General features: G+C 42.1%; 1 protein-coding gene across 3 annotated transcripts in view; it reads left to right on the forward strand.

The window, feature by feature from the left end:
* Positions 1-9,689: 9,689 nt before the first annotated feature.
* The window catches only part of LOC103051714 (von Willebrand factor A domain-containing protein 5A-like), a 30,106-nt gene continuing 15,415 nt past the window's right edge, over positions 9,690-24,380 (forward strand). For all 3 annotated transcript variants that reach the window (XM_088142795.1, XM_088142793.1, XM_088142796.1), the window contains exons 1-9: positions 9,690-10,248; positions 13,915-13,985; positions 16,691-16,761; positions 17,021-17,223; positions 20,850-21,072; positions 21,540-21,712; positions 23,033-23,147; positions 23,395-23,567; positions 23,921-24,009. In XM_088142795.1, coding sequence (XP_087998921.1) covers positions 16,707-16,761; positions 17,021-17,223; positions 20,850-21,072; positions 21,540-21,712; positions 23,033-23,147; positions 23,395-23,567; positions 23,921-24,009 — 1,031 coding nt within the window. In that variant the 5' untranslated portion in view covers positions 9,690-10,248; positions 13,915-13,985; positions 16,691-16,706. The remainder of the gene's footprint in view (positions 10,249-13,914; positions 13,986-16,690; positions 16,762-17,020; positions 17,224-20,849; positions 21,073-21,539; positions 21,713-23,032; positions 23,148-23,394; positions 23,568-23,920; positions 24,010-24,380) is intronic.

Genomic DNA, 24,380 nt, shown 5'->3' on the forward strand with positions numbered 1-24,380 from the left:
AATTTATGCCAAGAGGAACTGTTCCACCTTAGCCTCTGGCAAGCATTTCTCTGTTTTCTATTGAAAGAGGCCAGCCGAAAAAGAAAGCAGCAGACTCGAAGTTTGAAGGAGAAATGAAAGCAAAGGGAAAACTTAAAAAACAAATTAAACAAAAATCGGAGGCGCGGCAGGACAAAGCTATTAAGGAGTACAAGGTAGTTGAACACTCTAGGACTGCAGTGGCTTCCAGACAGCCAAAGTTGACTGACTGGGTCCAGCAGACACCATCGATATGTAAGCCTCCTTCCTTTGATTTTATGTCGACCCCCGAGGAATTTCGCACTAAGCACTGTTTGATGTCAGACTGTGAGTCAGAGGAGCTTCCTGGAGAAGAGCTTGCTAATGGAATTAGAGAGGCAAGCTTAAGCAACTTAAAAGTGGACTTAGCTTTGGTCGCAAAAAATTGTCTCCTGACTGCTAAAACTGTAATAACAATTTTTGAAGAGTTGAGGGAAGTCAAACAGGAATTAGAGAAGCTCAAAGCTTTAATTACTGAGCAGTTTACTACACCTTTAGGGGAAGCTAAAGTGGCAACTTTAAATATAAACAAGACACCAACTACAGGTCCAAACATCTCGTGTGTTAGTGAAGCCTATAAAGATAAAAGAAGTACAGATGAGGCGCTAACTATCCAGAGACATAAAATGGTGTTGCGGATAGCACCTAACCACCATAATGTAGGCAGATGGAGTAATAAATCGGCGGTATTGCATTCCCTCTCACAGCTTCTCTACCGTAAAGTGCATCCCAATGAGCTGACTGAAATATTTTGGCTACCGAGGTGGCAAGGATATTTTAGAGTGATGGTGATTTTTAACCACCCTGCACTCCCCTCAATGATACTGCAACACAAACATCGATTTGAAAGTTTCCAAATCTTTCCACAACGTGTTTTCTTTAATAACAACACGCAACCCCTCCTGAGTAAAGTGAGGATGGACAGGTGTGTGAATGAGGAATGTCTAAATGGCAGAGTTTGTAATGCGAAGCAGCTGCAATTAATTCATCAAAGTCTGCCTGTAACTACAAGACCAGACATTCCTAGTTGCAAGAAGTATAACAGCCCAGAAGTGGGGAAAGGGATGATACAAATAGGGACTGAAGAAAATGAACTGATACAACAATTTGGCATATTACCAGAAGAGGAACAGCAAGTAATACTATGCAAATTAGACACAGTGAAAGCAAAGTTAACATCAGTAATGGCAACTACTAATTCCATTGACTCTTTACTGCCTCTTAGTGGCACTTTGGCGGATGTGACAGCAAGCTCACCAGTTGGAAATAATGTGGAGCCGAAAAACAAAAAAAGGAGGCGTTCCAGCCCCACTTCTAATTTGATGGCATTAGGAAGCGATGATGAGGATACTATTCCTCTGCTTACAAGGACTTTGGTCAGGAGCCAAACAAATGAGGATGAGGTTCACCAATTTCTCTCTAATGAAACGAAGAGACAATTAATAGAAGTGGCAGCTTCAACAGTATTGTGTGCTGCGGGTGGTGCTATGTGCCATAACGAAAAGGAGGATGGAACGAAGGAAATACAATGTACTTTGAGGGCTCCGGAGGATAGAGTGCCATTGGCCCCGCATCAAATTGTTATCACGGCAGAGGTTAATACAGTGGCAGGTGCTTCACAGTTGCCGGATTTACATTCACAACCAGAGTTGATAATGTCTGAGGCAGGTAGTATGGATTTGACCAAGGCATCTGACTTTGCAGCGGAATCAAGTCCAAATCAGTCACTCCTCGAGGAACATGATATGGCCCAGAATGATTGACTATCTACTAACATCGAGATCATCCCTCCTCTGTTTATTCATTTTATTACCTGGAATGTAGCAGGATGGCACTGTAATAATAACCAATTAGAAAGAGACCAGTTTTTAGCTAAATTCCATGTGATAGCCATCCAGGAATCCTGGGTAGTGCAAGAAGATCATCCTATTGTATTGCCAGGATTTCATACCTGGCACCAGCCAGCCCGCAGGAGGGCTTTTAGAGGTAGGGCTGTAGGAGGTCTTTCACTGTTGGTAAATGCTGAACTGGGGTGGAAGGGTAGTAAGATTTTGCTAGATCCAGAGGTACAGTATCTGTTACCAATTCATATTTCATTTAAGGGTCTGGATCTGCTTATATTGAACGTATATTTGAATCCTAAAATGGGAGAATGGTCTGAATTAGGACTTAAGATCTTGGAACTGAAGAATAGATATCCAAAGGCGCTGATAATCATGTTAGGAGATACTAATGCACGAGTGGGATCTTCCCTGAATAGGTTTGTACAGTTGGGTATTATTCCCAGCGGGTACTTATTTAATCAATTTACTTGGGAGTCAAATGATCCCAGGGAGAATAGGGCCAGGGAACATTTGATTTCACTCATATATGAGAATGACATGCAAATTCTAAGTAGTAGCAATAGTGATTTCAAATACCCAATAACTTATCACGGAGGGCGGGCCTGTTCATCCATTGATTACATATGTGCATCGACCCCACTGGTAGCTTTAGCCTCTGACATAGAAACTTATTTGAGATGTGACAGTGACCACCAACCAGTATCGGTTAGGTTACGTCTCCCTTCAGATCTTCGCTCAAGAGCTCCAGTTGAACAGGAAATAGTTAATAATACAACTATCCACCAGGAAAGAAGGTTAGCTTGGAGGTTGGTGGATGTGAAAAAGATAGAGGCACTAATACATTCCCAGGAGTTTACGGCTAAAGCTGACAATGTGAGAGGGCAGAGCCCACAGAGGAGCTCCCCTATTGAAGATTATAACTGGATTTGTGGGCGACTTAAGCAATTATTGGTGACTGCTCTGCCTCTTAGAGAAAGAGTTTGGGTAAGAGAAAGATGGTTTGACCAAGAGTGTTCGGTGTGTAAAACACAATTGAGAAGACTTTTGAGAAGATTTCTTCTCTCTCCCTCCTATCAAAACCACATGTCCTTCATTGATCAGAGAAGGAAATATAAGTTACTATTAAAAAAGAAAAAGAGGGAGTATACAATTAAATTCTGGGCTAGATTATAAAAAGCAGCAAAGGGCCCTTCCGTGGTTTTATTCTGGCAGGATATAGCAAAACTTTTAAGATAGAAAAACAGTCCTAGACGTACATATCCCTGCAGAAAACTGGGAATCTTATTTCAGGGCAATTTTTAATGATGGTCCTGGTATGAGGGTACCCAGACAATCTATATGGGAGAAAGATTTGAGGGACTCCCCGTATTGGCCCCCGGTTTTGGCCCTGGAAACCAAACAACTAATTACAGCATTAAAAAATGGACGTGCTCCAGGGCAGGACTGTGTGCCTGCTGAGCTTCTCAAGCATAACACTGATTGGTGGGCTCCTGTGTTAGCGGGCTTATTTACTTATATAGATAGGACAGGAGATATCCCAATAGGGTGGAAACTCTCTCTAATTGTACCTATATATAAAAAAGGCAACAGGGATGACCCATGTAACTATAGGGCAATTAGTCTGATTGATATCATAGCTAAACTATACGCCAAACACCTGCTCAATAAATTAGAGCAGTGGGTCATGGAAAATGACATCCTCCCAGAAGAACAATCAGGATTTCGGGCAGGAAGGTCAGTTATGGATAATTGCTTTATTTTAGCCCACTTAGTTAAGAAATATAAGGATAGGAAGAAATCTCTCTTTGTGGCCTTTATTGATTTAAAGTCAGCTTTTGACTCAATCAATAGGCAGATTCTATGGAATAAGTTGAAAAGGTTGAGTGTAGAACCCAGACTTTGCGCTCTCATAAGGCCATTATACACGGATACACAGTTGAAAGTCCGTGTGGGGCGATCAGGAGCCACAACCCGCCCCATCCCAGCCAATAAAGGTGTAAGGCAAGGTTGCATTTTGGCACCTACATTATTTAATGTTTACTTAAGTGATCTCCCAAAGGTGTTTGCTCAGACAAGTTTTCATAGACCAAAAGTAAGAAATAGGTCCATAAACATGGTGATGTATGCCGATGATTTGGTTCTAATGTCATTTTCTCAGATTGGTTTAAGGAGACAACTAAAAGCTCTGTTGGAATACTGCAATGTAAATGACCTTACTATAAACAATGCTAAATCAAAGTTAATGGTTTTTGGCTCACAAAAGAAACAATATCGTTGGCACATAGACGGTCGCCCAGTAGACCAGGTATCTTCCTTCGTTTATCTGGGCTTGACTTTTTTGGTAAATGGCAGTTGGAAAAACCAGATGAAGACAGCTGCGCAGAAAACTGCACAACGTATAGCAGCGTTGTATAAACTTATGTCTTATTCAATTCCAACAACAATACTTCCAGTGCTTAGGGTATATAGAGCAAAGATCATCCCATTGTTAACCTATGGAGCTGAAATTTGGGGTTCTTTGGTAGCCCCGTCCTTAGAAATACCACAAAACAAATTTTTAAGAAGAATTCTTCTGGTTGGACCAACGGTTCCAGCCAGCGCCATTAGAGCAGAAACAGGTATTTTCCCATTAAGTGTATCTGCCCTATTAAAAGTAGTAAAATATTGGAGACGATTGATTGAGATGGAGGAGTTTAGACTACCAAAACAATGCTTTTTAGAACAATTGTCAGCTCCCGAGATTACCAATTGGGTTGGACTTTTGTATAAAGCTACAACAACTATGGGCCTCTCCCCCTTTTTACTTCAAGCCCTTGGAGACCAGGCAGTTAAAATCATTAGACAAAGAGCACAAGATATTAGTGCTCAACAAGATATTGAAATCTTATCTGCTGCGAAGTCGGTTGGCTTAGCCAGAAATAAGACTATTTTTGGTATAGAAAGGTATTTGACAGTCCCAACGCCCTTAATGTATCGCAAAATCTTTACACGATTAAGATTTAACCAGCTGGAAATTCAGGAAGTAACGGGCCGGTACGCAGGCATACCATATCAGGAGAGACTTTGTTTTTGTGGTAAAAGTAGAGTGGAAAATTTAGTCCATATAATCTTTGAATGTCATCTGTATGAACAAATAAGACAGAAGTATATAAAGCAGTATATTACAGTTAGACTTTATATATCCTGTGATTTTATATTGGACCGATTATTGTCAGGTTACAATCAGCATGTGGTTAGGAGTATCACTAAGTTCATTAATAAGGCGATAAAAATTAGAGAGGAATTTAGAGCAACCAATGTCATAAATTGTAAAGATGATGAACTGAGTTAAGACAGTTCCTGGTTTTATAATTATAATTTTAATTGTATATTGGATTTTATATTTAATATGGTATTAGATTGTTTTTATGAAATTGAAATGGCCAGAAGGCTAATCAATAAAGATTGACTGACTGACCTTAGCCTCTAAGTTTTGGGAAGGCACAAGTTCTGCTGTCAACACAAAAGATGCTGGGTATTAAACACTAGAGTGAACAAAGGTAGATGGATTTTAGGCCTCTATATACACACTTTCCTAGTGTAATTGTAGTCACGAAGGTACGGACCCAGGATTGGGCTGTCCATCTAAAAATCAAGAATGAAATTACAATTGTTTCTGGTTAGGTAGTCAGATTAGTAGACCTGAGTTTATACTGTAAAGGGCATAATAATTGATGTACTTGTGGTCTGAAGCGTGACCAGCCACAATGGATTACTGAGGGAGTTAAACTAACGAAGCTTCTGAGGGTAGGATGTAAAGCCTACAGTGACCAGCTTCCCTTAGTTCTTTTGTCTGATACTTATGAATGGCTATGAATGGATATCCATCTTGAAGCGCCTTTGCAATGCAAGCTGAAAGTGGCTATGTCAGAATAAAAGAGACCTAGAGATTAGACAATTATTGCCCAGATATCCTAAGGCTTGAACTTTGTTCCTCTCTTATGCCATCACATCTGCTACAAATTGTAGATTGTCTTTCTTAGCAAGAAAGGAAGAGAGAGGACATTCAGTGCCAAGCATCGCAGTGTTAATTTAATAAGCATTATTCTTTTAAAAAGATGTACAGAGATATTGATAATCTAGTGCTATTCACCCATTTATCAAATTTGGGCAAAAAACCCCAAGATTCTGGCAAGTAATTGCAAGTTATTCAAGGGGCAAAGCAGGAAGCACACTCTGCCATCTTTGAAGCAGAGATAGATGAAAAAATATTTCTCTAAATCATAAATTGAACAGGATTCTGGGGTATTCCTAACCTGAGTTCAGATCTATGATGAAGTTGAGCTCCTGACATCCGCCCTTAAGTACAGGTAGTCCTCATCTTACGACCATTCGTTAAACGACCATTAGAACTTTCGAAGGTGCTGAAAAAAGTGACCTACGACCAGTCCTCACACTTATGATTGTTGTTCATGCTGGCTGGAGAATTCTGGGAGTTGAACTCCACACATCTTGAAGTTCCCAAGTTGGAAAACAACAGTTCTACACCTTGGTGGTTCTCACTACAAACACACTGATTCACACAACATGCTAAGCTCCAAACTAGCCAACTGTGTTTTAGACTAGCATGAGAACCTACCTGACATGGGAACCTACCTGAAGGCATCTTTGACCATGTACAGCAGAGCAGTGTCTTCTCCTTCATTAAAGGTAGGTAATGGCTGGTTTGCATATCAGAGAATCCCTAGCTTAAATTTCTCTGTAATCACCTTTGCAAACCATTATTTTCTCAGCCTCAATTATTTCACTCCAACCCTGTTTGTAATGTGGTAGTAAGTGATATAATTATCTTATAGGCGTTGTTATGAAATCATTAGATAACCTACTGGATAAGTTATTGGTCTGAATATTCCTTGAAATCAATTTCAATTGAAGAAATTTCAATTCCTTGAAATCAACCTCTAGAACAGAGGTAAGCTGAATTCAAGCTCACTGGATATATTTCTGTTTTTTTTTTATTATTATTATTATTATTATTATTATTATTATTATTATTATGCTAAGGAAGCAAACACAAACTAAGAATCACAGAACAGACTCAGATGAGCCTCTTTTTATCCAGAAATGCATTTTTTTTTAATTTGAGAACTGAACTCACAGTCTTTTACTAACACATGGATCATTTCAGTTTTGCTCATAAACTCTCTTCAGCTACCTAATTTATTATTACCATTAAACAATTGGAAATCAATAAACCTCTGGTCCAAGCTTGACCTGCTATCTATCTAGAATTTAAACGTTGGCTGCTAGTTCACAATATTTTGGATAAATCCAGATCACCCAATGAGCGGGCTCCTTTCTAGTCACGTTTTCAGGTCAACAAGTTACCTCTAGCCAAGGTGTGAGGGAAGCTAACCTGCTTCTACGATTCTGGGTCCTTAGCCTGGAAAATCTAACAAGACTTGGTAAACCAAAACCTTCATTTTCTCAAGAAAATGGTGCCTTCTGCCTTAGGAGAAGAGACTCCACACAGGCACAAAAACTGCATATTTATATATTATCCAAGTTGTTCAATAATAGGAGTGTCAATCTTTACAGTTCACACCATAATCCATACCAGAAAACAACCTTGGGGGGGGGGTTCTACACCACATCTCATAAAAAGTAGTAACCTTTTAGCCACATACCATGTGCCCCCTTCCCTCTTCTCCCTTCCTCTGACCCTCAGTTATATTTCTAGACCTTGCTTAAATGCTTACATGTCATTTTACTTCAAGCTCAAGAGTTCACTAACAGTTCAATCGCTTCAATATGGGTCAATCATGGCCACTGTTTAGTCATTCTAAGTATGCACATTCCCACCCATCCTTTACAACATTTAGTTCTCTTTCCCTTAAACCAGCAGCACACAGCTACCATGCATCAAAACGTAAAAACTAGGTTAAAATCACTGTTCCTTCAGTGCAGTGTAAATATAAGCTCAAGTTCCAGTCTGTTCCCTCCCTGTCCTAGCTGACCTCCCAGGGAGCAACCAAGATTCAAAGCACTGGAAGAGCAGGATTCCCAGCAATTGTGCTGGAAAATTGGAACATGAGCATCGTGCTGACAGTGCATGCTGAAAGTGGGTGAGTCATATAAGCACGCCTCCAGAAACTGTCAGCATACTTTACCATCTGAGTTGATTTTCATTCACAGAAACTGCATCGTTCTCGCAATACGTGTAATTGACTGTTTATATACATTTCCTGTTCAATTTCATTTCAAGAAGAGATTTTCTCAGAGTGACATTTAGGAACATATACACCCAGTGATGTGCTGGTAAATGTTTGAGAACTGGCTCTGACAGCACCATTGCTGCTGTTGTGCAGTATCACTAGCCATGGAACAGCAGATCAGCACCGTAGGCCGAGTAGCTCGGCTCGGCTGCGTACCAGCTCACAAAATCCCAGAAACTTTAACAATCAGCTCTCATGATCGGAAGTAAGCTGGCACCAGCAATTTATGTGGTGCGATACCTAAAATCACTGGGCCCTGGCACAGTGGCCCATTAAGGCTATAAGAAGAGCCCTGCTAGGTAAGGCCATTAGTTCCTCTAGTCTGGGTAAACACTTAGCAACCACTAATACCCTGACGTTGTAGGAGTCTGTCTAGTGCCATTTTAAACCCACTCAAATCAGCTATCATTGCCACAATTATCACTACCAATTCCACAGCTGAATTACAGTACCATATGTGCTGTGTGAAAAAGTATTCTCTTCATTCATCAGGCATTGGGTTGCAATTTCAGTTTCACACTCCCCAATTATGTTTGCATTGGTCTGTTGTAGCAAATCAGAAATTGAATACTGTATCCATTACCTTTTTAAAGCAATTTTCTGCAATTTTCCTGTACTGCTGCAAAGTTCACTTTCAACCTTCATTAGCCATTGACTGTGATGGCTAACGATGGGAGCAGAAGCCACCTTGAAGGCACCAACATGGGAAAGGGAATTTTATAAACTGTGGCTCATTTCTCATAACATTCAAAGGATGGATTATTGAAGCAAGATTATGGAATAAGCTACAGTTGGCTCAGTTCACACAATACTAAGCCATAAACTAAAGTCAGTTGGTGTCAGATGAGGCGGCTATGGGCTGTAGGAGAAAACTAAGGACTGGAGAAGCAGGAGGGAGGAAGAAAGAGGCTGTACTGTACTTCCCTCCCACTGATTGTTCCTGTCCTCCTTGAAGATTTGGATAGGCAGAAATCAGGGCATAGTCATTTAAAACACCCAAATCTCATCTTAAAAGACCATTGAGACTGCTGAAAGGTTTCACTTCACCCAGTTGTTTCAGGTATCCACGTGCTCTTCTCCTCTGGCCAATTTTCACATATGGCAGGTGTTTGTTCTAACGATAGGTTTGTTGGGGAGTGGAAAGATGCCTGAGAGCAGATTACTGGATCCACCCCAGTCATCATTTCAAACATTCAGCATCAGTAGTTGGCTTATGTAAGCTGAATGTATGCATATACACACATGTGCACCCAACAAGATCTATACCAGTGGCTGGTGTGGGTCTTCCGGGCTGTGTGGCCGTGGTCTTGAAGTCTTGTTTCCTAACGTTTCGCCAGCACCTGTGACCGGCATCTTTGGTCTTCGACAATACATCTATACCAGTGTTTCTCAACTTGGCAACTTTAAGATGGGTGGACTTCAACTCCCAGAATTCCCCACGTTCAGGTTATGGCATGGCTATGAAGTTCTGTAAAACCCAAACCATGCAAATAGTAGGTGGGGAGAAAGGGGTTAATCCTTCCCTCCAGCCACGAAGTCCCTCCCTGAACCGAGCTGGGTTACGAGGCAGGCAGGTTGAGAAAAGCTGAACAGCCTGCCCATCTCCTGGTAAACAACGCGGTGCATTTGGGCCTTCAGCTGCCCCCAAGTCCTACAAGCAAAGCCTGTGACTGAGGATTAGGGGAGCTGTAATCCAGATGTCCTTGTACCACGACCGAGGATCGTCAGATATGGGCATTATAGGATATCGCTTGCGCTTCTTCCTTCCTAAAACGCGCGGGGAAGGACGGAGGGAGAGAGAAAAAAGATCGGGAGCTTCTGATGAGACCGCGGAGCCCCTGAAGGAAAAGAGGACGCAACAGGAACGGACGGAGGGGGAACACGGCCAAGAGCTCTCCCCCGCTGCCTTCGTTGGTCCCGTCCGGCGCAACTCTCGGACCGAGCATGGCTAGGATCGCGCTGATTGGAGCTCGTCTGGTGGAAGAATCTAAGGCGTTCTCTAGCTAGGGGTGGGGATAACGGGGAATTCCCGGGAAAGTTTACTTTCGCTTTTTCTTCAGAGGAGAGGCGGCTGGAATTTCGCACCTTTGAAGGTAGGTAGACCAAACTCCTTTGCAGGAGGGAGTTTCCCTTCCGAATTCTGACGTAGCGTTTACTTCTTTGCTTATATAGAAGGTTAGTCTGTATCCTGTTGCCTTTGTAGTCTCGCACTGTGAATCTTTGGAGAACTAAAAGCAGTTTGCTTCTCCGTCTCCTTGAGGAAGCAGCCCGATTTTGTATTTCGCTGTTGCACTTCCTGTCCTCTGCGGCAATCGGGGCGTGTCTCCCTAATCAGGAGAGTCTCCCTACTAACCCTAAAGAGAGTAAGAAAGACAGAGGTTGTCTTGTCTTCTGCTGGCCAACTAGATCAAAGGGACCTGAGAACTTCCAAAGAACTCTCAATGGAAGAATCCCAGCCCTCCAACCCTGTGTCCTTTCATTTATACTCCATGGTGAGGGCTGTGCTAATTATCACAATCAGTGTTAATGTTCACCTTTCTTACCACCTGGTCCATTTCTTTCTTGTTTGATGTGTCCCTTTATAAAAACAATGTATGTCCTGCTATATTGGTCCTGGCCATACAATTGCAACGTACATTGCCTTCAGCTTGTTTCCATTTATTAGCTCTAAGAGAGTATCTACTGTTAGCTGTAGTCTGCACCCCTCAGCTATTTTATTATCCACCCTTTATCCCTCTCCTGCTGTTCAGCCAGAATAGAGGGATTTAGAGAAAATAGAAAATAGCAGAATAGAAGGGTGGGTAGCCTCATAATCCAGTGAATAGGATAAAGATATTCTGTGGAGAATGCAAACCTATATTTTATAACTGCATTATTGATTAACTTTTACTCCTCCATAGGTTTCTGGATATCTTTTGTCCAGGCTTTCAGAAATGTGGGTCTCTATAGTGTAGTGGTAAAATGTTGGACTAAAATCAGGGAGACCCAGATCCTAGTCCATTCTCAGCTACAGAAGCTCACTGTGACTTTGGGCAAGTCAGTTTCTCTCAGGGAAACCTACCTCCCATGGCTGATGCTATGGGGGGAAAAGATGAGAGGAAAAAAGAAAATATAAAGAAATGCGTTCTGATTTTCTTTTACAGCAGTTATAAGTATAAATGTAAATAAATCTCTTCCTGAATGGTTACATCATGACAGATTTTTTCTATAATGTATTTTTTTCTAACCATCAAAACCATATATCAAAATTTCTTTTTTTTCTGTTTCATGCAAAGGCAAGATATAAACTGTCTTGTATTTTGCAAAAAGTAGATGTTGCTTTAAGACAAAGCATCAGCCTGTTGGTAGCAGGATTTGTGCTGTGATTAGAGTTGGGCAAGGTTTTTGCTTTTTTCATGACCTGCCACAGGTCAATACTTATTTTTTGTGTTTGCTGTAAACACATTTGTTCATGGACATTGTAACTTCCTGCCACCTTGTGTGCAAACATAGAATTCTTAAAGAAATAACACATTTCCCTAATAGTAGAGCCTGGGTAGATTCCTCCAGCCTAAAGCAAGAATCAAATTAATTGCATTTAGTTTAATGCTGGACAGCTGAGGGGAAAAAAAGCAAATGCTATTTTAAACAAGTACAGGACAGCTAATTTTTCCAGAGGTTATTGTACTAAAGGGAACTTTCTCATCCAGTAGAGTATGATGTAGAGTTCAGTAACCTTTGTAGTGAGGCAGGGCTGTCAGTGAGCAATAGAAATCATTTCTCCGCTACCAACCTTTAGTAAACTCTAGAACTCCTCCAGGCCATTATGCAAGCAAAAAGGCTCTGTCTTCAGTGCTAAGTCCTGTTCTGCTTCTGCAGCAAATCACACAATCCCTACTGTGGTCAGGTCACTGACCCAAAGTTAGCATACAAATCAGAACAAGATACCCAAAAGCAATATAACAAAAATCATACAAAACCATCAGAGTTTATCGACTATTATGTTTATCAACCAGTACATTTATCAACATCAGTTCTTGTCTATACTTTAATCCAAGAGAAGATAAGAAAAGCAGCTGGTTGATTCTCCTGCCAGTGGTAAAACTAAGCACTTGTTATTCTCCCTGTAGGCTAGAAGCGAAGGCAGGTTTTAACATATGGCTTGACCCAACCGAGCCAGATTGGTGTAGTGGTTAAGCATCAGTCAAGAGACTGGGAGTTCTAGTCCTGCCTTAGGCATGATGCCAGCTGTATGACCTTGGGCCAGTCCTTCTCTCTCAGCCCTAGAGAGCAGGCAATGGCAAACCACATCTGAAATCTTGCCAAGAAAATTGCAGGGACTAGTCCAGGCGGTCACCGAGACTGCCTTGAAGACCACAAAAAAGACCCATCTACCAAACACTAATGCAAAGGGTTGATGGGCTCTTAGGAGAAACTCTTCTGCTTTACTGAGAAGACCCTCCTGGTAAGCAAAAAACACTGGGTTCGGGAAGATTTTATATAATTACATACACATATAATTCATATTTCATAATTAAACACAGACATGCACATATACACATATTTGGCTGGAAAGGACTAGACTAAGACAGCACTGAGGCACTGATCATAGCAGCACAAGAACAGACACTGAGTGCCAGATCCCTGGGAGCAGGGGTCTACCACACTAGACGGGACCCAAGGTGCAGACTGTGCCGAGAGGCCTCAGAGTCATTCCAACACATAGTGGCAGGGTGTAAGATGCAGGCAGGAACAGCATACACTGAATGGCACAACCAAGTAGCTGGCATTGTGTACAGGAACATCTGCACAGTATTGTGTACAGTATGGACTATACCCTCCCAAGTCTAGATGGGAGAAACCACAGAAGGTCATGTTGAATAACAGAGCAAGATCCTGTGGGACTTCCAGGTCCAGATGTACAGGTAGATACTGGCCAATCAACCAGATATCGTGGTAGTAGACAAGGACCAGAAGACAGCAATGGTGATAGATATAGCAGTGCCAAGTGACAGCAACATCAGGAAAAAGGAATATGAGAAGTGGAGAAGTACCAGGGCCTGACGGAGAGAGGATGTGGAAAGTAAAGGCCAAAGTGGTCCCAGTTATGGTAGGAACACTTGAGACTGTGACTCCTAAGCTGAGAGAGTGGCTCCAACAGATCCTAGTATCAACATCAGAGCTCTCTGTCCAGAAGAGTGAAGAGTGCAGTCCTATGAACACTAAGATACTGTGCAGAACCCACAATTTCCCAGGGCTCTGATAGAGGACCAGAGATTGAGGAAGACACATACTACCCATACGGTGAGAGGGGAATATATACACACACACACACATACATACATATATACACACACACACTCACGTACAAAAACATACATACATACATACATACATACTTATATTTAGTATTGAAGCATTTAGATTTTCATTAAGGATTTCTGAATCCTGTTTTCTTCTTTTCATTAAGTTTGTAAGTCTGGAGGCCTTTTTCACTAACCTTGATAGATAAAAAGTTGTGCCCATAGAGACAGGATAAGGTATACATTCCAAGGATAGCTTCTTGCTTGGGAAAAGGTGTTTAGCTAATGGTCAGGGGCCCTAGGAAGGAAGGAAGGAATTTCATAATATGAAATAACTCTGAGGTGGGAAAAAGGTGACTGAGTAAGGGGTGACGTACTAAGGGAGGGGCTGCATGGAATGTATATATTGTGCTAAGGGGAGGGGGTTGAACTGCAGGCCACCCACCTAACAGCTTGCTGTCATCTCTTTTGCTTCAGGGTGAAGAATAACGAGCTTAATTTCATGCTACTGCCCATTGTCTCTTTGGTCCCGGCTCAGAAACAAACTGGTAGGAAATAATTCTAACAAGGGAATCCTTTCCTAGAAAACAGAGGTTGAGAGGAACAAGCAATGTGGTTTATGTACTGAATTGTTCTTAGGACTAAAATCAGGGAAGAACCCAATGGGCACCTATTTCTTTGTACTGATTATCTGTTTTCTGTTAAGAGACAGAGAACCAATTTAGTAGTGAAGGTCAGAAAAAGTCCTTACAGCTTCTCTAAGAAATAAGAATGTCTGTCTGTCTGTCTGTCTGTCTATCTGTCTATCTATCTTCCTACCTACCTACCTACCTACCTACCTACCTACCTACCAACAGCTGTTTCAAACTCTCCCAAATAGGAAGCAAACCTAGGTCATGAGATAAGCTCATGATCTCTTCCATTGTTATTTGCACTGACCCTTTACGAAATATTTATTTAGTGGTAGTAAATCATGAGTGCAGATTTCCTTTTGTAATAAGAAAAAATCCCCATGTATTTAAATAAAAGGCAAAAGTGAAAATGATTTGAGAGCTCTCTGATTCATCCCCTTAAGCTGCAGGAGAAGACTGCCTGGGCTTGAATAATATATGAAATAATTTTTGGTATGTCTTGATTCATTTATTTATTCATTCATTTGTTTATTATTGATTCATCAACCTTCATGTATTTTAATTCTTACAATATGTCTGAAATAAGATAAACCAAATAGTGACTCTCTCTTTTCCTTTTAAATTATGGTAGAGGATATATTTTGGGATTTATTATCTTTACTCGGCCAGGCTTAACACAGTATCAGCTTTAACACATTTGGGTGGAATATAAAATAGCTAAGAAAAAACAGAACAGCCATCACCATCCCCAGATCACCAATGCAACCTAGTCAATGGACATTGGGTGGTGAAATGGGGATGGGGGTGGCTCTCACTGTCTTCTCTGGTGTTATCCCCCCTTCTTTTGCCAGCCTGGGGAGAAATGCCCTGACTGACAGGCAACTCAGTGGAGTACAGTGAAGTGGAGGGGAGTTGGATAAACCAGAAGAGTGTTCTACTCCTACATCCACCAGTGCTGTGGAAGCTGCCTGATCCCCTGGGGTAAAATGATGGAGGCTACACAGTGAAGCTTTATCTTGTTAGCCTGGGGAGAAATGCTGCAGGTCAAACAGCAGAATGATTCTGGCTGAAACAGGAACGAGTTCTCCATGTGCATGTCAGTTGAGGTACTTTTTTACACAAGTCTGGCAGTCTTGTATGAGACCAGTAGACACATTTTTTAAAAAATGCCTTGGCTGGCAAGCATTTTGCACCATAAAGCATCAGGCAGGGGAGACTCCCTCCCATTGGGCAGTCTGCCTCTACAGCCATATAGATAAGGACCCAAAGTGGCCAGCACTTTACAATGTACCCATCTGACATTACATGGGCAACTGCCTGGTGGCTGATGTCTTCTCTGCCCAAGCCAAAATGGCCATGAAGGGAAGTCACCAGGAAAAAACAGAACAGCCATCACCATCCCCAGATCACCAATGCAACCTGGTCAATGGACATTGGGTGGTGAAATGGGGATGGGGGTGGCTCTCACTGTCTTCTCTGGTGTTATCCCCCCTTCTTTTGCCAGCCTGGGGAGAAATGCCCTGACTGACAGGCAACTCAGTGGAGTACAGTGAAGTGGAGGGGAGTTGGATAAACCAGAAGAGTGTTCTACTCCTACATCCACCAGTGCTGTGGAAGCTGCCTGATCCCCTGGGGTAAAATGATGGAGGCTACAGAGCGTCCCAGAGAGGAGGGACACGTCAACAACAGCTGAAAGTGGTGAATGGGAGGTGGGCAGATCCTGGCATCATCAACAGAGTTGCCACCAAAGTAGCAGAAATGTGCATGTCAGAAGAAGATAACCCACCACTTCTGCATCGGGTCTGATAACTACCAAATTAGGTTGCCTCAGCTATGGGCTGCAGATGAGATGGACTGCATTATGGGACATGTCCTTAAAGAACAAGCAAGGTATCTTCAAGCCATACTTAGGGGCACATGTGAATGGCTGCTACCAGCAACCAACCATCATTGTACCAAAATTATACTAAAAAAGCTAGGCTTTATATCTCTTCCACACTGATTCGGTGATCTTATATTTACTTTGTTCTATTTTTTCCCTTTAAGTCCTTCAAAAGATGTGGCCTGTTTCTTATATATCTTTGTTTCATACTAACAAATTTATATGGTCGCCCATCTACCAGTGAACTCTGGACAGCGAACAAGAACAAAAACATAGTACATTAAAAAAAATTGAAACAAAAAACAAGGCCCCAATAAAACTAAGCCATGTTTATTTTGGTTTATCATGATATACATACAGGGTCAGAAAAAAAACACGGTTTTATAGCAGTAAACTATTATTCTTTGTTAGCTACCTGATCATAGGAGTGGTGTAATGCTGTGAACAAACAGGTTGGTTGTTTCTTGCCTTATTCCTAGTTTGTTTTGTGGCCGAGCAAATATCTAGCTAAACCATAGAAATGCAAAGCAAGAATGGCTATAAATGAAGCAATTGATATCTGGAATTAGCCAGGAAGCCACAAAGAAATTACTCAGTTGAAAACTGTCCCAAAGTCTTTATGGCTTCTTCAAAAAATCTGTATATTAGCTGAAATCATTGTTTACCTACCATGATGTAGGAAAATAGCTATTTCTTTAAATCAGAATAAAAATAGGATTATAATTTTTGTCTTCTACAGTTGGCTTCCTCTCAATATGTGGGCATCAACTATGCATAGATGTGGCCTTCTCACGTCCTCTAAGGTGCCAGGTAAATTGAATATCCATGATTACTGGTTAATGCTCTCTAAAACAGAAAGTTGCATGCTGCTTAAAAATGAAATGATGGTGCTTTCTAGCTGACAGTCTGTAATTATGTAGCTTTGTAGATCATTTGATGGGTTTGAGGTCTCCTGCAATGAATTTCTTCTCAATGCCTTCAGCATTTAACTCTGAGCTCAAGGTTTTTTTCTCTGGGGCAGGCCAGATATTCAGTTAACTATTCTCTTTCTCTTATTTCCACACCTCAGTGCCTTTGAAAAGCATTTCTGTGGATGTCCTTGTCCGAAGTTTCGTGGCTGATGTAGTAGCTGAACTCCAATACCAGAATGAGGAGAAGAACCCTGTGGAGGTCACCTTTGTCTTCCCTCTGGATGATGAGGCTGCAGTATATGCCTTTGAGGGTCTGATCGGTGGGACACGGATTGAGGCCCAGATCCGAGAGAAGAAGCAGGTACGGAGCAATGAAATATTTAGGGATTTAGAGGTCATTTTTTGTGGAGTCAACAGAGATTTCATCGATGCACCCCAATTGTGTGTCAAGAATTCCATATGTTGCTCTTAGAATCAGCTGTACTAAATTGAATGTTTACAGATACTTTCTTTAGTGGGTCTTAGGATATTTTCTTATTGTTTTTACATGTTTACAATAGTTAGCAGTTCTTAAGTGGTGAATATGTTTTCAGTTTGGAAAGACATCTGCCAACTGCTAAACAGTATTTCCTTTTCCAAGAACTGTGCTCTTAGTCTGATCTTAAGTGGCCTGTGAATGCTACTCTTACAATCATGCTTCTCATTTTTCCTTGTTTAACTTTTCCATTTGTTGCCGGGCTGCTTATATTGGAATATTTACTCATGGCCATCTTAGGTTTCAGAAAAGAACAACCCTGCTTCCATATTTTGCTTTCCTCTTTGTTTACCCTTGTATTTCCCTCCCTTCTTTTCCATTGTCATTGTTATACACCTGCAACATTACTGGGTCATTCCCCCACCAATATCATTTAAAAGATATTTCAACATTTACCTTTACTTGACTACTAAAATGCATTGTTTGAATGTATCGTTATTTACACTTCTCAATATTTGTCAAGTGCATCTAACTCAATAAATATCTTGAATTTTTTTGTCTAGCACTGTCCTAAATTGTTGGTAGTATCTCAGTTTCCTGACTATTAAAGCCCATTAAGATGTTCCTTCTGTATTGTTTCTATAATTTCCTCCCTTTTATTTGCATTGTTCTGTTGTCTTTAAGGCTTACCTGTATACAAAATGCTGTAAAGGGTTGAATGGATGTAACAAAGCAAGAGAGACATGTCTCTGTTGCACTTCTCCCAATTCCAGAATTTTTTAAAGAGTGCCATTGTCTTTTGTCCTGCCTGAATGCGCTGCTAATTTTTTTAACATAGAAAACCAATAAAATGACAAAAAAAGTTGCTGGGTGTCAGGATCTGCGCAAGCTAGAAATCAAAGCTTAATTAAATGTAAACTAGTGATGCATAGTTGACAGGATTAAATGTTAGAATGGTTAATTGGAGGCCCGCTTACTTGTTCCTGCCATCAAAGTTAAGAGAGTAGGGGGAGGCCCAAGCCAGGTGCTACTATTATCTTGGCAGAGGCACCAACAAGGTCAAGCAACCCTGAGACCAGGAGAAAGCCGTGAGGAATTTCAAGCGGGAAAAGAGAGTGGGGAGGGGAAGGGGGTTAAAAGGAAAGCTTTTGCCTTGGAATGGTTAGACTCAACAATCTATAGAAGCTGTATACTACTCTCAATACAGAAATTTTTAATGGAACCAATTCGAGTCCAGAACTGGGAAATGAGTGTGCAGACTCTGACACTGGGAGTCAGGCAGCATATAAATTTAATATATCAATATGTTGTTTGATGGTGTTAAAAGTATTGTTGTAGGATATAAGCAACAATACCTTTCACTCCATCAAACAATAACTAGTAAGGTTGTTGCCCAGTCAGCTAGATGTTTAGACTGGATTTGGCATTTTTATCCACCTATCAAGTCCTTCCCAAGGACTTGGGATAGGCAGATGGTGTTAAAGGTATCATTGCAGGATATGAGCTGTTCCAAGTAAAGCTGCCTTTCACAACTGAATGATGGTGATTTTGTCAATGCCGATGGTGTTCAGGTGGTACTCCAGATGTTTTGGGATTGCACCTGAAGCACCTATAACTATTGGTACTATCTTTGTTGTCTTTTTCCATAGCCGTTCTACTTCTATTTGCAGGTCTTTCTATTTTGTGATTTTCTCCAGTTCTTTCTCTTGTATTCTGCTGTCTCCAGATATTACAATGTCCATTATCCAGACTTTTTTGCCTTTCTTATCAACAATTGTTAAGTCTGGAGTGTTGTGTGGCAGTTGCTTGTCTGTTTGAATTCTAAAGTCCCAGAGCACTTGACCTTCTTCATTTTCTATTACTTTGTCTGTTTTGTGGTCCCACCAGTTCTTGCTTGCAAGCAAATGGTATTTCTTGCAGATATTCCAATGCATCATTGTTGCTACTTTGTCATGCCATTGTTTGTAGTTAGTCGGTGCAATCTTCTTGCAGCAGCTACCTAGGTAGTCCACTGTTTCTTCAGCTTCTTTGCAGACGCGGCATTTCTGTCTGTTGCTGTCTTCTCAATTTGTGTGCATTTGTTTTAAGGCTTGGTCTTGTGCAGCCAGAATTAGCCCCTCTGTCTCTTTCTTCAACTTTCCTGCTCTTAGCCATTGCCAGGTCTTGTTGTTATCTGCTTTGCCTACTACTTTTTTGTGTACTGGCCATGTAATACTTTCCCTTGCCATGTTTCTTTTCTATTCTTCCTTTGGTCTTTCTTATAAACCAGTTTGGTCTCTTCAGTCTTCAGTAAGCTTTCATGGTGTACTAGCTTCAGTGCATCTTCTTCACTGTCCTTCAGATATTCTTCCAATGCCCTTTTTTCTTCTTCAATGATCTGGTGTACTTCTAACATTCCACGCCCACCTATGCTTCTTGGTAAGTAGAGTCTGCAAAATCGCTGTGTGGATGAAGGGCATGATTCACTGTCATTATTTTTCTGGTCTTCCTATCCAGGGCTTTTAGTTCAGCTTGAGTCCAGGCCACTATTCCAGCTGTATATCTAATGACTGGAATTGGCCAGGTGTTAATCACCTTGATGGTATTTCTACCATTGAGTTTGGAGTTTAAGATCTTCTTCACTCTTCTGATGTATTCACTACTAACCTTCTTCTTGACTTCAGTGTGTGATGTTGTCAGCTTTAAGATGCCCAGGTATTTATAGTGATCTTCTTCATCCAGATTTTTGATATTATTTCCATTGGGCATCTTGATTCCTTCAGTTCTCACTATTTTTCCCCTGTTGATGGTAAGGGTTGCACGTTTGTCCAGTCCAAACTCCATTGCAATATCTTGGCTGTATATTTGGACCGTGTTGAGCAGCAATTCCATTTCAGATGGTGTTTTTCCATTCAGCTTCAGATCACCTATGTAAAGGAGGTGGGATAGCCTGGCAGATGTTTTTGATGTTTGATAGCCAAGGCCTGCCTTGTTCAGTATTGTTGACAGAGGGATCGATGCAATAACAAACAGTAGTGTTGATAGTGAGTCTCCCTGAACGATTCCTCTCTTGATATTGACTTCTCCCAATCTATCACCATTAGCAAGCAACGGTGTCTTCTACTGTGCCACTGATCTTTGCACAAAGCTTCTGACGTTTCTACTGACTCCTGTTATTTCTAGGCACTTGATTATCCAGTCATGTAGCAGGGAGTCGAATGCCTTCTTGTAATCAATCCAAGCTGCGTTCAAGTTGGTCTTCCTTCTCTTACAGTTTCCAAAATTATCTTGCCAATTAGGAGCTGGTCTTTTGCCCCTCTGCTGTTTGGGCAGTTTCCTTTCTGCTCAGATGGAAAGAGCTTGTTTTCAGCTAGATGCATCAGGTGTTGGACTGCATCAGCTACAACACCAGTTAGCAATTTGAAAGTGAAACACCATCAAACATCAACATCAACATCAACATCATCATCATCATCATCATCATCTGTGATCTTGTCCTGTTCCTGCCCATTTCTCCCTCTTCTCCAATATAGGCAGAGCAAGAATATGAGGATGCCCTGAGCCAAGGCCGCCAAGCTTTCCTGCTTGAGAGAGAAGAAAACACCAGTGACATTTTCACATGCAACCTGGGCAATCTTCCTCCTGGTGCCGAGGCCACACTGAAACTGCGTTACGTTCAAGCTCTAGCTGTGGAACCGGATGGTGCTGCCCGTTTTGTCCTGCCCACTGTCCTGAACCCCCGCTATGTTCCTGAAGGTAACTGTCTATATTCCCAAGTCCAGCATGGAGCCCCCAAGGCAAAGCCTCCATTTTCTTCTCACACCATCTTAATGAAGTAGATTAAGTTTGCAGGCTGAGAGATTGGGACAAGATAACATCCCCTTCAATTTGAGCAAGATTCCTTGTGACTTCATGGACACCCTCCTGTGCTCCTCTTGGCAGGAGTGAGTTACCATTGCTTTCTTTAGTGGTAGCCAAGTAGTAACCATGGCTATCCCTGCGTAGCTTTGGAGTCCAAGCAAAGCATCTGGCAGGATCCAAAATCAGCGAGGATTGTGGCTGTATGGGGCTCTGAACCTGGTCTGTCTTAGTCCAGCACGCTAATCGCAGCACCACAGTGCCCCTTTCCTGTCTTGATTGGTGTCCTGCTACCCTCTGGGAATCCTCACAGGAGCCTCCCCACTTTCTGTAGGCAGAGCTATGCATGTGTTTTCTCTTTGCAGGCTCAGAAGGGGGCACTGTTTCCCAGCAGATACCACGAGTGCCCACAGGAGCTCTGCCCTACACACTCAGCCTCAGCGCCAGTGTGGAGTCCCCCTACACCATCAACCGCGTGGGCTCAAAATGCACTCTTGATCCTTTGCAGTATTTGACAGAGGACCGGACCACTGCCCAGGTAGGGCTACTCAGAAGAAACTTCTGAAAAAAATTGTTGTTTTTCCAACCCCTGCACACCTTCCCCTCCGCATCGATAGTGTGTATGGACCTAACAGCCAAATGAGATATAGGGTTGTTCACACCATTTGGGTTTCCAGGACTGACTTTTAGAAAAAAAAACAGAAATAGGATGCGGGATGAAGACTGATGCTCAAAAGCAGTGGTGTCGCTGCCCCACTAGAGGGCTCTAAATGCACAGGAGTTGCCAGATGCAGTTCCTTTTAGAACTGCTGAAAATGTTGGTCTGCTGCAAAGTAGAGCTACCTGGTTTCCCAAATAGTCTTTATTCCCATATTGGGCTAAGAGGTGCTCTGCCAATATTTGGATCTATGCCATGGGTGCAGTGACGGTCTGGAAAATGCCAACAATCCTCCATAAGATAGAAAGAAAATGGTGTTGTCTTGCTGCCAGAGAGCAACGAGAAAGGGAGAGAGACAGAGAGAGAGGATCCTGGGGATTACAGGCTAAGGAGTTGGACTATATTACAGGGCATGAGCTAGAGGGAAGGAGGACATTTTGCCAAGAACCTCTTAGTGCCAGTCTGCATCATTAAGCCAGGAGTAAGCAACTTTTCTACAACCAGGATTTGGACTTTCAGGTTTATTTTTCAGCATATAAGGGTCATAGCAGGCTAGACAGTGATGTAAATGGCATCACCAGAGTCAGTGAATTTGTTAGGTTGTATTGAGATAGAGCTAGAGATGGAACTGCATTAAGTCTATCAGAAGCTAAATGCGCCTGTCTCTTTGATCTCCTACTGAATGATTCTGCCATTTCCTCTCATATCTCAGTGCTGCAATATTGGGGGATCCAGGGGCTGACTGTGCTGGCCAAGAGATTACCAGTTCCCTGTTCCCCACACTGGTAGCCTTCAGACTGTTCCACTACCAGTCCCATCGTTCCCAGAAATCATGGCTTACCCAAGTGGGAGAACACCAGGTTTCGTATATGGCCTTTCTCTGGAAGAATAGATGAGCTTACAGGGCTGAACCAGTCTTCTGGAACTCCTCAGAGTGGGAGTTTGCATACATATCTGGGTGACCTGTTCCTATCGGGATTAAAAGGGATCCTCTCTTAATGAAAGATGTAAGGGACAAGGCAAGGCAGCCTTTACATGACAAAGGCTTGAGCAGCCTCCATGGCTTAGAAACTCAGCAATTCCTGCTTATAACCTAGTCATTCTTGTGTGGCATTTAGTTTGAGAATTCCTGGCCTAGAGTGTACAGCAGTGTTAGGACTGCAACCTGCGAGCACTTTGGTTTTGCTTATCTTCCCAAAGGTTTCCTTGGCTAAAGGGCACCAATTTGACCGTGACGTGGAACTGCTGATATATTATGAAGACGTTCACAAGACCAGTGCCATTTTAGAGGCTGGGAAGTCTGGGGCTGCTCCAGGTGAGCAAAGCTGAAGGCAGAGGTGGGGAATCTGTGCCTCTCCACTACAGCTCTCAGCAATCCCTGTTAGCATGCCTATCAGTGAAGGATGCTGAGAGATGTCACTCAGCAACATCTGGAGGAACACCAGTTCCTCATCTTTGGCATAAGGTTATCCTGTGGCTGAAGTAGAAGGTTCCTTGGAATTGGAAGGGCCCTGCCTTGAGTGAAAATGCTTATCGATCTCATTTCTTCCTGCAAAATACAGGATCGCTGATGGGGGACCCTGCCCTTCTGCTAACCCTGTACCCCAACATTCCAGCTGTCAAGCCAGGTCAGAGTGTTGCTGGAGAGTTCATCTTCCTGCTGGATCGCTCTGGCAGCATGGGTACCATCGTGGATTACCAGCACTCCTCACCATCACGCATTCAGAGTGCCAAGGTACCTTATGGGTGGATGGATAGAGGGGTTGCAGTAGAGATCTGTAGTCTACTACAATTATAAGATGAGTGTAGTGTTTTACTGAATGCTTTGGATTTTCCTCAAGCCTTCGAAGGTGCTCAACATGATGTCCATGGTCCGTTCTTTAGAACAACCCTGGGAAGTAGATCACACTCAATGACTAAACAAGTCACAGAATGAGGCTTAGGGCTGAGAATTGAAACCTAAGTCTCCCAACCCTGTATCCACACACAACAGATTTTATAAAAGGAGAACTAAAGAAAAGTAGAGATGATACTTTAACATGCATGGAAACTGACTCTGGATGTTTATCTACTCCCCCTCCATCTCAGGAGACCCTGATTTTCTTGCTAAAGAGTCTCCCTCTGGGATGTTACTTCAACATCTATGGCTTTGGCTCTACTTATGACTCATTCTACCCGTAAGTATTAGAAGTTGCCTCTTGTCAGACCTTTTATTTCTTAGCTTCTCCAGCCCCTACCTATCCACTGGAAAGAATCAAATATGTAGTTTGTTTTTAAAAACAATACAAAGTTAAAAAGGAGATGTCAGCCGAAAGAAATTGGTCTGACCATGACAGGAACCAAATTTGATTGAAACCTAAGGAAGCTTACATCAATTAAATGCAGTTTGTAATTTTCCCTACATATTCCATTGAAAAATATAATTGGGTGGAAAGGGTTGGAAGGTTCTGGGAGTTAAACCAAAGCTTTTGGGAGCCTGTATGTGACCTTAAGATCTCATATCGGACCCCAGATCATGAGGTGTTGTGTTGTCCTCTTTGGGCTTCTT

This window comes from Python bivittatus, unplaced genomic scaffold, assembly GCF_059951505.1.
Source record: "Python bivittatus isolate LINGU-HERP-01145 unplaced genomic scaffold, Pbiv_v1 ctg000440_np1212, whole genome shotgun sequence".
In the NCBI taxonomy this organism is placed as follows: domain Eukaryota; kingdom Metazoa; phylum Chordata; class Lepidosauria; order Squamata; family Pythonidae; genus Python; species Python bivittatus.